The sequence below is a fragment of the Pelophylax lessonae genome (assembly GCF_965119305.1).
Source record: "Pelophylax lessonae genome assembly, chromosome: 1".
NCBI lineage: Eukaryota > Metazoa > Chordata > Amphibia > Anura > Ranidae > Pelophylax > Pelophylax lessonae.
This window is the reverse complement of record NC_138768.1, coordinates 139,894,144-139,909,129: the sequence shown is the minus strand read 5'-3', so window position 1 is coordinate 139,909,129 and position 14,986 is coordinate 139,894,144. Positions and strand designations below refer to the sequence as shown.

Below are 14,986 nucleotides of genomic sequence, written 5' to 3'. Positions count from 1 at the left end.
TTAGTTAGATTTACTGGTTGCGGCATTTCTAAGAGCCTTCCAGGACAGCACCTGGAGAGAGCGCAGCTCCACCTAAATTTCCCAGGAAAATAACTGAAGCCTTATAAAACCCTCCTCTTCCACCATGCCTTCAGTTATAGGGTAGCCTCCAACAGGTTGGAAAACAGAGCACAAACAACCATAACAAGCCATTAAGACACATTTTAGAAAAAACCCAGGGAGGATAGCAGCTGCTGTCCTAAAAGGTTTTTTAGAAATACCGTCACTGGTAAGTCTAACTAAGGTTTTCCCAAATCGCCTTTCAGGACAGCAACTGGAGAGGATAACCAAGAAACTAACCCTAGGGCGGGACCACTACCTGCAGCACCTTCCTACCAAAGGCCTGATCTGCAGCTCACAGTAAGTCTAGCCTATAGTGTCAAAGGAAAGTAGAAAATCTGGACCAGGTAGCTGCCTTGCAGATTTGTTCAGGTGAAGCACCAGCCCAAGAAGCTGCCACAGACCTTGTACAGTGGGCAGCAACACCCTCAGGAGGATCTTCCCCCTGGGCTATGTAGGCTTCTTTGATTGCACACTTAAGCCAGCTTCCTAAAGTACTCTTGGAGGCCTTTCCTCCTTTGTGGGATCCCGTGAAGATTATGAAGAGTGCGTTTGATTTCCTGAATTCTTTGGTTAAGGATAGATATTGTATCAGGCATCTTCTCACATCTAAAGTATGAAAGGCCTCCTCCTTTGCGTTAGTTGGAGCCGAAGAAAAAGGTAAGTAGGTAGAACTATTTCCTGAGTACGATGAAAAGATGTAGAAATCTTAAGAAAGGCTGGATCCGTTCGGAGAATAACTCAAATCAGGAAATATAAATAAAAAAGGATTGGCGGCTGACGAGGCCTGAATTTCACTGATTCTTCAGGTCGACATAATCGCTACCAGAAAAATTGTCTTAAGAACTAAATTCTTATGAGATGCTTCACCTAAAAGGATCAAACTGAGTTTTGGTGAAACCTTGTAACACAAGAGACAAATCCCATTCGGGAAAAACTTTAGGGGCTACTGGCCTATTTCATGCTAAAGCTCTGAAGAACCTAACAATCAAAGCTTCTTGTGATAGTTTTCTCAAAAAAAAAAAAAACTGAAAGCCGTCACTTGGGTTTTTAGGGTGCTGGCTGCCTGCCCCTTCTCCCTTCCTTGATGGGAGGAATTCCAAAACAAACAATAATTTTTAACTTTGAGTCCCTTGGAAGAACACCAGGAATTATATCTCTTACACATCTTCATGTAGATAGCCCTGGTCACCTTTTTTCTACTGGAAAGAAGGGCGGTAATAAGTTTCTCTGAAAGACCCCTGGCCCTTAAAAAAGGTCTTCCTCAAACTAAGCTGTCAATTGTAGACAATCGGATTCTGGATGGTCCAGGGTTCCCTGCATTAGCAGGTCCCTCCTGAGCAGAAGTTTCCAGGCGAGTTTCGTGGCAAGATTTAGAAGTGTATCAAACCATGGCCCCTTTGGTCAAGATCAAATCAATGGATTCTTCCCTGAACTTCCTGAGGGCTAGAGGTATCAGCTGGAAGGAGGGGGGTGGGGGGAGAACGGGACGTGTAGCACAAGGAGAAGTCCCACGGATGAGCAAGAGCATCTAGACGCCAGGCCTGATCTTCTGAAAAGAATATTGGCGCCTTTGCCTTTTGCTGGTTCGCAAATAGATCGACCCGAGGATGGCCCCAGACTTCCTCAACCAAAGTAAAAGTACTTTGCTGGTACATTGACTTACAAGGAAAGGGCTGAGCTTAAAGTATTCGTTTTTTTCACAGATGAAAAAAAAAAAAAAAAAAAAAAATCTTTAAATGGTTGTGAAGATTCCTCTTTGACAAGGTCTGCTATGAAGGTTTTGCACAGAGGTTTCGGCCATGAATCCTTAAGGCCCCTTTCACACAGGTGGACCGTTCAGATCAGCCTGTCCGTTTTTTTGGCGGATCTGAACGGTCCCCCCATGCATCTCTATGGGGGAATCGGATGTCAGCAGAGACATGTCCGCTGACATCCGATCCGTCAAATCTGGACGGATGGAAACCCTATTTTCCATCCGCCCAGCGGATCGGATGAGAACGAACCGACGGTCTGTTCCCATCCGATTTCCCCCATAGAGATGCATGTGGAACTGACAGCTGTGTCTCCGCACACAGCGCGGAGACACAGCTGTCATCCTCCTGCTCAGCAGGGGATCGGCGGCTCGATCCCCCACTGAGAACGGAATCCGTCCGGACGGATAGTGTGAAAGGGGCCTTAGTTTTAACTGTGGGTTTAACCTGGAACCAAACATAGAGAAAGGCCACCAATCACTTAACAGCTGGGACTCAAAAAGCCCCAAAGTGAACAGATCCTGACCCTCAGAAAAAAACAACCTCCCTGTGCACTAAACCAGCCAAACACCAATAGACAGAGTCCTAGTGCCAACTGTAAGGCTAAGAATAGTTTATCACAGCATTCACAGAGCAGGCTCCCACTGAAGGCAGTACAGGGAAAAAAAAAAAAAAAAAAAAAAAAACAATTAGGCTAAATAGTAAAGAATAGAGGCACCGCTGTAACCCTCTTACCTGGGCCTGGCCCGGTGCTTGCGGCGCCTGCTTCAGCCGATGCTGCAGCCCTCGCCTCCATTTCATGTAGAGTGCGCAGCGGAATATAAAAGAACCGCCTGACCTTTAAAAACGACACTTCCCAGGGTCCCTATGCCCTGGGGACTGGAAGTGCCAACCTTTGACCTGCACACTAACCCTTGTTACAGAGGCCGGAATCAATGCGGCAACGCTCCCCGCCAGAAGTCCCGCCTATCAGGACTGATGGGGGGGGGACTGCCGCGAGATGCAGTTCCCAGCCCATAATCCGCAGCTCCTGGGCACACAGGCTAGACATCCCAGGGTGCTGGGATGGTCATTAAAATGCAAAATCCCCTAACTGGTTCCCCGCAGCGCTTCCACCATGGAGAATAACTCAAGGCATGGCGGAAGAGGAGGGATTATAAAGGCTGCAGTGTTTCCTGGGAAATTTGGGTGGAGCTGCGCTCTCAGGTGCTGTCCTGAAAGGCGATTTGGGAAAAATTAACCATACAGGTCGTGAAACCAAATGAAAAAAAACAAAACAGAAACAAAATTATGGGAAAAAAAAAAAGCAAGCTTAGGCATGCTAGGTGTCATGTTTTAGCAAGAATATACATTTTTTGTAAGAAGTATTTAAACAAAAATTGGAAAAAAAAAAAAAAGGGATGACTTCCCCTAAAATCCATTTCTCTGATGTTCATTGACGGACACAGCTCCTGATCTTCATAACCATTGGGTATACTGCCCCTTACATGAGTAGGACACTAGGCAGAAAAAGAATCTGGCTACGCCTTTGGGCAGTCCCAGGGGTTATACTCCCTCTCTGCCATAGGTACTCAGTTTTGTTAAAAGCAGCGTCAGAAGAAATACAACTCCACAGAGGGGTTGGGTCCTGTGTCCTTCAATGAACATCAGAGAAATAGGTTTTAACGGTAAGTTAAAAATCACATTCTCTTTCGTTCATTGACAGACAGTGCATAAACCATTGGGATGTCCCAAAGCAGTGTTAAAAATGAGGGGTGGAAACAGCAAAAAAATTCAAGGCTAAACAGTAGCCATCCAAAACAACTGGAGCCCACCTGAAAAAAAAAAAAAAAAAAAAAAAAACAAACAAACACAAACAAACATGCACCCTCGAAGAGGATCAGGTCCTCTAAACAGCAGCCTGCAAAACCTTGCAGCCAAAAGAAGAATCCGCAGGATGTCAACACATCCACTTTATAGAACTTTGTGAAAGTGTGTACCGACGACCAGGTGGCCGCTTTGCAAACCTGCATCACAAACGCCTGATGACGGAAAGCCCAAAAGGCACTGAGCGCCCCGAGTAGAGTGCGCCTCGACAGGGAAATAAGTAACCTGACCCTTGATGGAATAGGCCCGAATCACCGTCTGTCTGATCAATCTGGAAATGGTCACAGAGGAAGCGGACAACCCTATCCGAGGCCCATCCATAAACACAAATAGTGAGAATGACTTCCCAAAAGACTCCGTAGCTGCCAGGTACACCCTAATTGCCCGAACCACATCCAAGGCATGCAATACAATTTCCTTTGGGTGTTTTGGCATGGGACACAGGGAAGGCAACACAATGTCTTCATTCAAATGAAAATCAGAGACAACCTTTGGGAGGAACGACGGACAAAGGCGAAGAACCACCAAGTAAGGTGAACAACAGGATAACGCCGCCAATTTCAACACCCTGCACGCAGAGGTGATGGCCACCAAAAATGCCACCTTTTGAGACAGCGTTAGCAAGGGAATCTTCCAAAGATTCTCAAAAGGAGGCTTCTGAGAGGACCGAAAGCACCAAATTGGGGTCCCAAGGCTGCAACGGAGACCGCACTGGAGAAACCAGACGTCAGACACCCTGAAGAAAAGTATGCACCAGGGAGTGTGTGGCCAAGGGTCGTTGAAAGAAGACCGCCAATGCCGACACCTGGCCCTTAAAGGTTCTCAAGGCCAATTTCTGTTAACCCACCATTGAAAGTCAAAATCCGAGCCACCGAAAAGGAGCGAGGATGAACCCCAAGAGACTCACCACGCAATGTACGACTTCCACATACGATGGAAGATCTTCCTAGAAGTAGATTTCCTAGCTTTTAACAGCAATGGAATCACTGACTCGGATAATCCTCCATCCATCAGCACCTGGCATTCAACAGGCAAGCTGTCAAAACCAGTGACTATAAAGCAAGATGGAAGATCTGTCCTTGGGACAGCAGATTCTCCCTGAGGGAAGCTTCCAAGGAATGTCGACGACCAGCCGCACCAGATCGGCATACCAAGCCCGACGAAGCCAGTCCGGAGCCACTAAGATGACTGGAATCCCTTCTGACTCGATCCTGCGTGGAAGTCTTGGCAGAAGCTTGAGAGGAGGAAAGGCGTAAATCAGATGATACTGACCCCACGGGACCACCAGTGCGTCTGTGGCGTCTGCCAGAGGATCCCGTGACCGAGCCTTGGGGATTACCCACCGGAGAAACAACTGATAAAATCCCTCCAAATGAAGGGACCACTCTCCTTGGTCAAACACCTACCGATTGAGGTAATCCACCTGAGTTTTCCACCCCGGGAATGTACACGGCGGAGAGGGGTGGAAAGAACCGTTCTGCCCAACTTAGAATGCCGGCTACCTCCCGAGCCACCAGGACACATTTGTTCCCCCTTGGTGATTGACGTAAGCCACGGCCATGGCATTGTCTGACTGAATGCGCACTGGACATCCCTGAAGACCATCCATTCAATGGTCCAGGCACAGTCTGATCGCTTGGAGTTCCAGGACATTTATCGATCTGGACTATTCCAGTGTCCAGATCCCCTGAGCAGAATTCTTGCCGAGGACGCTGCCCCAGCCAGACATCCGTGGTGACCACTGTCCAATACAAGGAGAGGAGGGATTTGCCCAGCCGAAGCGCCGGAGAACAAAGCCACCAGATCAGGGACTCCTTCGTTCCCCGGCTTAGCCAGATCAGATTGTCCAGAGACGGCGGAGTCTCGTCCCATTTAGCCAGAATCTCCCTTTGCAGCGACCTCGTATGGAACTGTGCAAACAGTACTGCCTCGAAGGTAGACAGCATCAGGCCTAGCACCCACATGCAAATCTGGAGGGATGACCATCTGCTGGATAGCAGGAGACAAATTGCAGCCTGCAATTTCTGGAGTTTGTCCAGAGGAAGGAGCACTCTGGCTAAGGCCAAGTCCAGAGTCAGAACCAAATAGTCCAGGGTTGTGGATGGAACCAGAGCAGACTTCTGAAAATTCAGAATCGAGCTGAACTCCCTCAGAGTTCATATGGCGATTTCCAGGTTTTCCACCAGGGCATTAGGGACACCGCTCGCAGGAGGAGATTGTCCAAGTAGCCCAGTAACAACGCTAGCACCGGGGCTAACACTTGTGAAAACCTGAGGAGCAGAGGCGAGACTAAAAGGGCAATGCCACAACCTGAGAATGCTCCTCTCCCACAGCAATGCGGAGGAAACAGTGGTGACTGGCACATATTCTCCCTCTAGGTTACGGCGTAAAACTTTAGCACACTGTCAGAACTTGCGACCCCAGGACAATGGTGAATACTGGCCTCAGTGCAGAACCAGCTGAAGTGTACATACTGCGGGCCGCAGCCTCTGCCTTCCTGTCAGCCGGATTCTTACAGGCCCGGTACTCTGCAACCGGAATCATGGTTGCCTTGTTCAATCTGGAAACTGCACCTATGTCACAGCTGTGTCCTCCATCTTCAAGGTATCCGCACAGATACTATCAGTGCTTCCACTGGCACCTTTTTGTGCATGGTTGCAGATATGGAGGAATAATCCTCACTATCTGAGGATTCCGGGTGCGTGGTCGCAGACCCGGCAGGGTGACCCACGTCCGTGGCAGCCAAATCAGATTCAAAATCTGCAGAGACAGATGAGGCAGGGGGTGCTTTTTGCTAGCCCGTCACCCGAAAACCACCTTCACCCAAGACACAAAGGATTCCGGGACAGCCGTCAGTGTATTGATGGATAGTTGGGACCCAGAGGGTCGCGCAACCTCAGAGAGATGGGGAGATGTGCTCCAAAGACTCCATGAGTCACCAGGGGGACCCCACAAAAAGTGTAACACTGCAAAAGGGACAACGCCCACCGCACTGGCAGCACCACCTGGTCGCCAGGCACAAGCACTAAGTGATCCTCAGCAGAGAACCCCACCAGACTGCCCCCAAGCAGAAATAGGCACCTGCAGCCACCAGGAACTCCATGTGTGGCGATGAAGTAGTAAAGAGATTCAGGAGTTCAGCACCAGGGGATGGGGAGGGACTCCCACCTCCGAAATTGCCACCTCCGAAATTGCTCCACTGTCATGGCTGCCACTATTTTTAATGGCAAACCACGCAAAATGGCCGCTGTGCACAGAAACACAGGCCACAACAAAATGGCAGCACCACAAGGCTCCCAGGAGGGATCCCTAGGCTTCAAGGAAAGACGCTGGCAGGATGGGGGGCCCTGGTAGGAGCCCCCCCCCCCCCCCCACACAGCCGATCGCCGCACCCACCCCCCCGCATCACCAGCACAGTGCCCTGCCCCCACCCCAGGAGGTGAAGTAGACCACCCACACAGACCTAGCATAAGTTGGGGAGGGGGGGTTAAGGAGACATATGAAAGGGGGGGCGCCTGACGGGTAGGAGGGGAACCCGAGGGCTCGACTGTCCCAAGGAGGGGCCCAAATCCACCTCAAAAGCCTCCGGGGGGGAGACAGTTGATCACTGTACCAGGAACCAGGCGGGCACCGCTCTAGACTGAACACTTTGCCATCTAAATTGGGGGGGGGGGGGGCTGTCCACCAGGAGGAATGCTGCGACACAGGCAGAGACCCGGTCGTATGCGCCCTCGCGAGGTGTTTAACTCACAGGCCAGCCCCCGTCCAGTGGGGCTATTTTGCGGCCCACCTAGTGTGATGCGAGGTCTGCATGCGCTCGCTGACCAGACAAGGGGGGGGGGGGGGGGGACCTCTGGATCTAGATTATCCAGTCCGTCGCCCAGTCCGGCAGTTGATTGTAGATCTCACAGGAAAAAAACCCAGGAGAAAAAATATTTCTATCTAAAAAAAATTGTGCCAGGACCAGAGAACCCAGCAAGGAACTAGGTCCTTACTCCTGACTAGGCAGAAGAGAGAAAAAAAAAAAAAAAAAAAGTACCTATAGCAGGGAGAAGTATATTCCCCCCCTGGAACTGCCCATAGGCGTAGCCAGATTTTTTCTGCCTAGTGTCCTACTCCTGTAGGGGCAGTATAACTCAGTGGGTATGAATATCAGGAGCAATGTCTGTCAATGAACGAACGAGAACACTCATTTTTACAATGCTAAAATTCAGTGTTAGGAACCAAAATTTACCCAAGTTAAATATTAATTGCAGACATTCAAAACTGAATGAACTATTTAATTTGAAAGTGAGAATAATAGTGCCAGCAACATGGATTGCAAAGTAGAACTGTCATTATATAAATTATTGGTATTTATTTTGGCTCCATCTGAGAAGGATATGTTAGAAAATGATGAAAATACTTCTTATAAAAAAAGCTGCCATGAAGGCACATTCAAAAAAACTGTGCCTTTTGTTACCTCTTCATACATGGTCCCTATACTGTGAGAAGACAATGACTTACAGGTGGGCCTGGAGAAAATGATGGAGGCCAGCCAGGAAAGAATGGAGGTGCTTGACTAGAGTTCTCACCAGGCTGTAAATACATAAATGATCATCACTGCTACTGCACAAGTACAAATCAAGCAACCATTGAATTCTGTATATTACATATCTGAGTGAGACCCGTGTAATGGCTGATGCAACTGGGTGGTTCTGCATACTAAGCAATGTGAATGGATCACTATGCAAGCATGGACATGTTTAAAAAATAAAAAATGAAGCCACTTTTTTGTATATTTACATTTTCTCTGCTTAATTAAAAGGCATATGGTTCAGGCAAGGATTGAGATGCATCTCAGAATGACAATGCACTGTTCTACCGCTTCCAAGAATATCTCTACATAGTGTTATGCAAAAACATGGACATTAAAAACAAATGCATCTCTGTGCAAGACAAGTTCTTGCTGTAGACACCCTGCCGAGCCTAAATTACAGCTCCAATCCTCTATAGAAATTAATATAGAGCCTGCCATTCAAACAGAACCAGTCTAGCTTTCCAGAAAAATATATAACTGTGTGCCATTTCTAAAAATTATAGCTCACCACTTGTCACAAAATGTAGCCGGCACTCTTACCCGTCCAAAACCTGGCATAAAAGGAGGCGGGGCTGGTGGGAAATGGGTATTCTTTGCCGTAGCTGCAGTGTGGTGATGTCTGCTTTCTGAGTCTCTGGATGACCTGTCACTGTCATCTGTTGAGTGCTCCTCACCGTTCAAATCCTGCACATAAAAACATTAGCAAAGTATATCAGTGTCTCTAAAACACTAATAACAAGAAAAAAAAAAAAAAAAAAAAAAAAAATATATATATATATATATATATATATATATATATATATATATATATATATATATATATATATATATATATATATATATATATATATATATATATATATATATATACATACATACACATACATATATATATATATATATATATACACACACACACACACACATATACACTACCTAGTATGCCACATCCTAATGAATACAGAAAAAAAAAAAAAAAAAAAATGTATGATGTAAAATCAAGTGAGCATAAGGACATTAAAACATGATAACACTAGTGCATAGAACACGTTAGACATATAGCCTCCAAATGGAGGAATCAAATATGACAACCTCCCAAACTGGGATGGTGTCGTATTCAAACCCCAACCCAGGGATAGTGTTGTGTTTAGTAATTGCAGACCAAAACGCCAATTTTGGGGTAGGATCAGGGACCAAAAATACTATGGGAGAAGCAACATGCTGTCCACTCCCATTGGATGGCATGTTGCACTTACCCTTAAATGGGATACAAGGGTGATCAAGTTCGCAGCCCTGGAATGGATAATTCTGGATCCCAGGGGAGGCAACTGACAAAATAATCCTTCAACGCGAAGCCCAATAATTTTCAAGCCACTGTGGTACCAGGGCTAAAGGAAGCCATGAGCTTTAAACCCCATCTGGGTTTTTCTCCCAGGTGTATCTGGTCCCTGATCCTATTCCATTCTTCCATTTATCACTGGTCTTTTTCATGTATTCCCTTTTTCTTACAGATCTGTAGGACATCACAGTGGTTAGGACATCACAGTGGTTGAGGGAGTCATTGGATCCCCTCCTCTATCCCTCCCCCCTTTTAGGATATGGGCATTTTTTGAGAAACACAATAACTTCCTCTAGACCGAAATAAAGCGATCAGTTAGAATCTGTCTGGCAGTAGTCAAAGACTAATATCTTCATTTCATGCTAGAGGCTAGAACTTCTGCATAGGTAATTAATATATGCTAGTTGCATATAACACTAAAAACACTAAGAGCCGGTTCACACTGAGGCGACACGACTCCTTACTACTTCGGGGGCGACTTGTGCATTACCATGCACCACGACTTCGGAGCGACTTGCAGGGACTTCACATAATGGAAGTCTATGCAAGTCGCTCCGAGGTCGCTACGAAGTAGTACAGGACCCTTTTTCTAAGTCTGAGCGACTTGCGTCGCTCCTATAAAGAACTGGTCCTGTAGCGGTCAATGGACCGCGAGGGAGCACGACTTGTCAGGCTGACAAGTCGCGCTAGTGTGAACCGACTCTTATGGTTAGGCAAAAGCTTTGCAATTTTTGTTTTGTCCCCATGTTCATGGTCCTGCAGGCACCTATGTGGAGAGACTATGGCTATCCATGTTTCCATGGGCGGGTACATGCGCTTCGCACAGGAATATACCATCTATTCCAGCCTGTTTCCCAACAGAGAGATTCCTCTCTTTGCTATATGGCGGCAGGAACCTCTTCTTTCTGGCCCGATAGCGAGGCGTGGGTTCCATTGCATTCAGCGCCATTTTGACATGCGCAATGGGTGGAGCGGGCGCGAGGCAGGGATGTCAGAACCCAGAAGTTCCAGGTTGGTATGCGGCCTTGTGGGGGTATAAGGACTCCCAGCAGCGTCCTGCTGTCTTACCTCCTTAGGAGAGCTGGGACACAGGACACGATACATACTATCGGTAGGTTGCTAGACATGCAACATTATATCCTTGAATGCATATTTAAAACGATTTGGATACACATTTAAGACACTAACTTGATGTTGGGCTGTACATATGCTTTTTCCCCCCAGAGGTTGTGATTCATGTTGTTATGTATCCTTACTGGAAATAAGATCCTGCCCTTCCAATACAGCCATGTGCAAAATATGGGGTCTGGGCAAGACATTTGTCCCTGAATGGTCACCCTGGTTGAGCCAACTTAGTGGAAATAGATCAGTGATTGGGCTCTTCAAGGAATATAGACAGGTACATATTTATTAAGTTACCAACATTACATGAAATCAATACATGCCACTTTATATAGCGACATATATGCAAGCTTAAATTCTCTTCCTTTGTTCTGTATTTAATATACAGATTCCTTTCATGTATCAACACATATGCAGTCTGCTGGGGAGGGCTCTTCAACCCCTGTGTCCGCCCGGGAGGCAGGTCTGTTCAGCTGGTGCTTGTGTAGGTAATCAACATGGAACGGTTATAGTTTTTACCTTCATGTCTGAATATAGACATGTAAAATGGTTATATGGCTGTGACTATATATCACATTTATGGTTGTTGTGCTCAACAGAACATAAGTTCTCCCCTCCGTTACTTGGGCCCTGAAGATACGCCCACTGTTAAACACATTGACCTACGAAGGCTTTTCTTCCACTATCCCTGGTTTGGGGTTTGAATACCACACTATCCCAGTTTGGGAGGTTGTCATATTTGATTCCTTCATTTGGAGGCAAAATGTCTAACGTGTGCTATGCACCATTATGTATTTAATGTGCATATGCTCACTTGATGTTACATCATAAAAAAATGTTTTAATGTTTTCCAAATATAATTTTTATATACCTTCATGTATGGATTTGGTCTCACATTCTATGCCAGTAAAGTCCTATGACAGGATGAGGACAGGATCCCCCCCCCCAACCTACTAAAACAATTTACTAGGGATGCACCGAAATAAAAATTCTGGGCCGAGACAGAAACCGAAAATGACTTTTCCACCCAAATGATTTTAAAAAATAGTTACAGTCTGTATATAGATGCTCCTGGCACTATAAACCTGTCCCATAGCTGTATTATACAGGTATAGTGCCAGGGGGTAGCCAAGTATAGGGAAACATTGATGCACATCATAACATAATATGGTTGTCACTCACTGCTCCCCACAGATAGCAGATCGACTCTGGTGCTGCTCCTGTCCTTCCTATCCACAGCGGCCATACAGTAGAAGATGGAGGGAGGAGGTGGGTGGAGCCAGAGAGTCAGTAATAGGCGCGGAGGAGGATGAGGAAGATCCTCCTCCGCTCTGCATGCTGGGTCCTCTTCTCGGCCTCGCTTTCCTCTCGGGACCGTGATGTCACTGGTTGCTAGACGCCAGGCAGCTGGCAATTCTAGCAACCAGTCTAGCACAGGGTGGGGAGATACAAACGGCGGGTCTCGGGAGCTGGCTGCAGCCGGTCACGCACCATATAAGTTAAAGTGAAAGCTGCTGCTGCGGCCGCCATTAATTTTCGGCATATATGACCAGTTTTTGGCCAAAATGGGATAGGCCCATTTTCGACCGAAAACTTCAGTTGTGAAAATTTAGGCACACCACTACATCAACAACTACAAATAATACTCAATTCTACCCAACTGCTTTGGATGATGCTAGATTGGTTAATAAAGCATTAAAAATTTGTAAATACAATTTATTCATTTTTCAGCAGAGCATGAAAGTGCTGTCAATTGCAGCACAAATAACCAACAATGTGGATAAACTCTGCACTTTAGACAATAAAACTAGACTACTCCAATCAACGAAATATGCCCTTTGGTGGTTATGTGAGGTTTCAAAAGTCAAAATATGGATTTTTCCTACAACTTACCTGTAAAATCCATTTCTTGGAGTACATCACAGGACACAGAGCAGCCATATTCATTACCATCTGTGTTATAAGCCACCTATAGGTGAATGGACACTGGCAATCAAGACAGGAAGTCCCTCTATTTAACCCCTCCCATACAGGTAGTACCTCAGCAAGCAAACATCCCAGACAAGAGGGAGGGACCTCTGTGTCCCATGATGTACTCAAAGAAATGGATTTTACAGGCAAGTTGTAGGAAAAATCCATCATTCTTTATCATACATCACGGGACACAGAGCAGCCCATACAGTAAACCCCCCTCCATTGCGGGGGTTACATTCCGGACCCACCCACGAAAAAGTGAAAATCGGCGAAATAGAAAAACCCTATTAAAATACACTGTAGGCATGTTTTTTTTTTACTGTCACTGTACTTTTAAAAGCATTTAAGGTCTTTAAACACACTTTTAAAAACAATAGAAACTCATTTAAACACATAAGATACTGACATGTAATCCCTTTACTTGACATTATATTGTGAGGTTTTTTTTTTTTTTTTTTTTTAACCTCAGTACAGAGAATGCATTAAGATGAACAAAAAAAAAAAAACACCTTTTGCTTTTACAACCACTTTAACAAAGTTTGTATGGACTGTGTTAAGGTAATCTTCCAACAACATTTTAACATTAAAGTGGTTGTAAGGGCTGAAGGTTTTTCTCAACTTCATGCATTCTATGCATGAAAGTAAAAACCTCCTGTGTGCAGCGTCTCTCCCCTCCCCCCCTCCTCAATACTTACCTAAGCCCCGTCTTCATCCAGCGATGTGCACAAGAGCAGCAGCTATCCCAGGTCTCTTTCCTCTCAATGACAAGCTGCTTGCTATGGGGGCTTTCGGCAGGAGGGAAGGGCTAGGAGTGTTGGTAGGGGACTTGAGAAGAAGAGGATTGGAGCTGCTCTGTGCAAAACCACTGCAAATAGCAGGTAATTATGAAATTTTTCCTTTTTTGTAAAAAAAAAAAATCTGCACTTAATATCTCTTTAACCTGTTGCATATGTGCATCATAGCTAAAATCTTTAAACATGACAAGCTTAGACCTCATAAATAGAGCAGTACTCTTACAGCAGGTTACACACAGGAAGCTGGGGGTTGTGTTATATGCATTCCTGCTATGCCATATTCATATAGCGGAGTATGAAAAGACTAGTGCTATCCTCCTATTACTAAAGTTATTTTTTTGTGGTTATTCAGATAAATATTACAATTTGAAAGTGCATGAACATCCTTCCAGGTTTGTAAAACTCTTTCAGGGCCTTGTTACATAGCCCCAGTGGTGTATTTAGGTTTTGTGCTGCCCTAGGTCTGAACAAATTTGTGCAGCCCCTAATTTAAATATGACCCACCTCTTCCTGCAAAGGCCACACCCCTTCCTGTTTATGACCCGCCCTGTCATCTGTAAATCACAGACCACAACCAGTCTATCAGTTCCGATCAGTCGAGCCTCATCAGTGCTGCCTTATCAGTGCCCACCAGTGCAGCCTCATCAGTGCGGCCTCATCAGTACAGCCCGATCAGTGGCCACCAGTGCAGCCTATCAGTGCAGCTTATCAGTGCCACCTCATCAGTGTCCATCAGTGAAGCCTATTAGTGCCCATCAGTACCAGCAGGTAGCAGTGTGACCACTTTATGGGGGTGCCAGACTGATTTGCCCCATAGGACTGGCACTATACTAAAAGTGTAGTGCAAGCCGGTGGGGACCCTTTTCATGCGGGAGCCAGGAGGAGGCTGTTTTTTTTTCCACGTGGGGTGCAGCTTTTCTGCTGCCCCCCCTGCAAAGTGCTGGCCTGGGCCTTGTTGGCCTAGGCCAAGATACAGCACTGCATAGCCCATCACAACTGTGTGCTAGAGTTTCTAGTTTGATGCCTTACTAAAAACACTGCTTACACTAAAGTATTCTAAAAATGATGGGGCTCATTTATAACAGAGTGGAAATCACCTCTAACTTTACATTTTGCACAGCTGCCTTTCCACATTTATAAAAATCAGGCTGCAGTGTGTAGCCGGTGAAGCCACAGTTTTCTTTGCTCAAAGGAGCAGGTGAGAACTTTGGGACTGGAGGAACGCCGATCTTGAAACTGACAGGTCACATGACAAGCTAACCACCTGCCCATTTTTTTTTGGTTTACAAAACCTTCGTTCAGTTCTGTTGTTCACCACCGCCTTTAATCCCCAAGCCAGGGGAGTGTAGAGCACAGTTATAAAGTAAATCACTGTGCTTTATAAAAGAAGGTGTTCAGCTTTTATTTTTAAAGCAGTGTATGACTGCATGATGTCAAGCAAAAGAATACTTAAAAGTGG

At 46.0% G+C, this 14,986-nt stretch overlaps 1 protein-coding gene across 2 annotated transcripts in view; it reads right to left on the bottom strand.

Moving 5' to 3' along the window:
* Positions 1–14,986, bottom strand: part of LOC309564881 (survival motor neuron protein-like) — a 61,678-nt gene that overhangs the window by 26,331 nt on the left and 20,361 nt on the right. The window contains exons 5-6 of one of the 2 annotated variants that reach the window (XM_082269567.1): positions 8,839–8,982; positions 8,226–8,297 (exon numbers count right to left, since the gene is read on the bottom strand). In XM_082269567.1, the coding sequence (XP_082125693.1) occupies positions 8,226–8,297; positions 8,839–8,982 (216 nt within the window). The remainder of the gene's footprint in view (positions 1–8,225; positions 8,298–8,838; positions 8,983–14,986) is intronic. The other variant, XM_082269568.1, reaches the window with a different exon arrangement.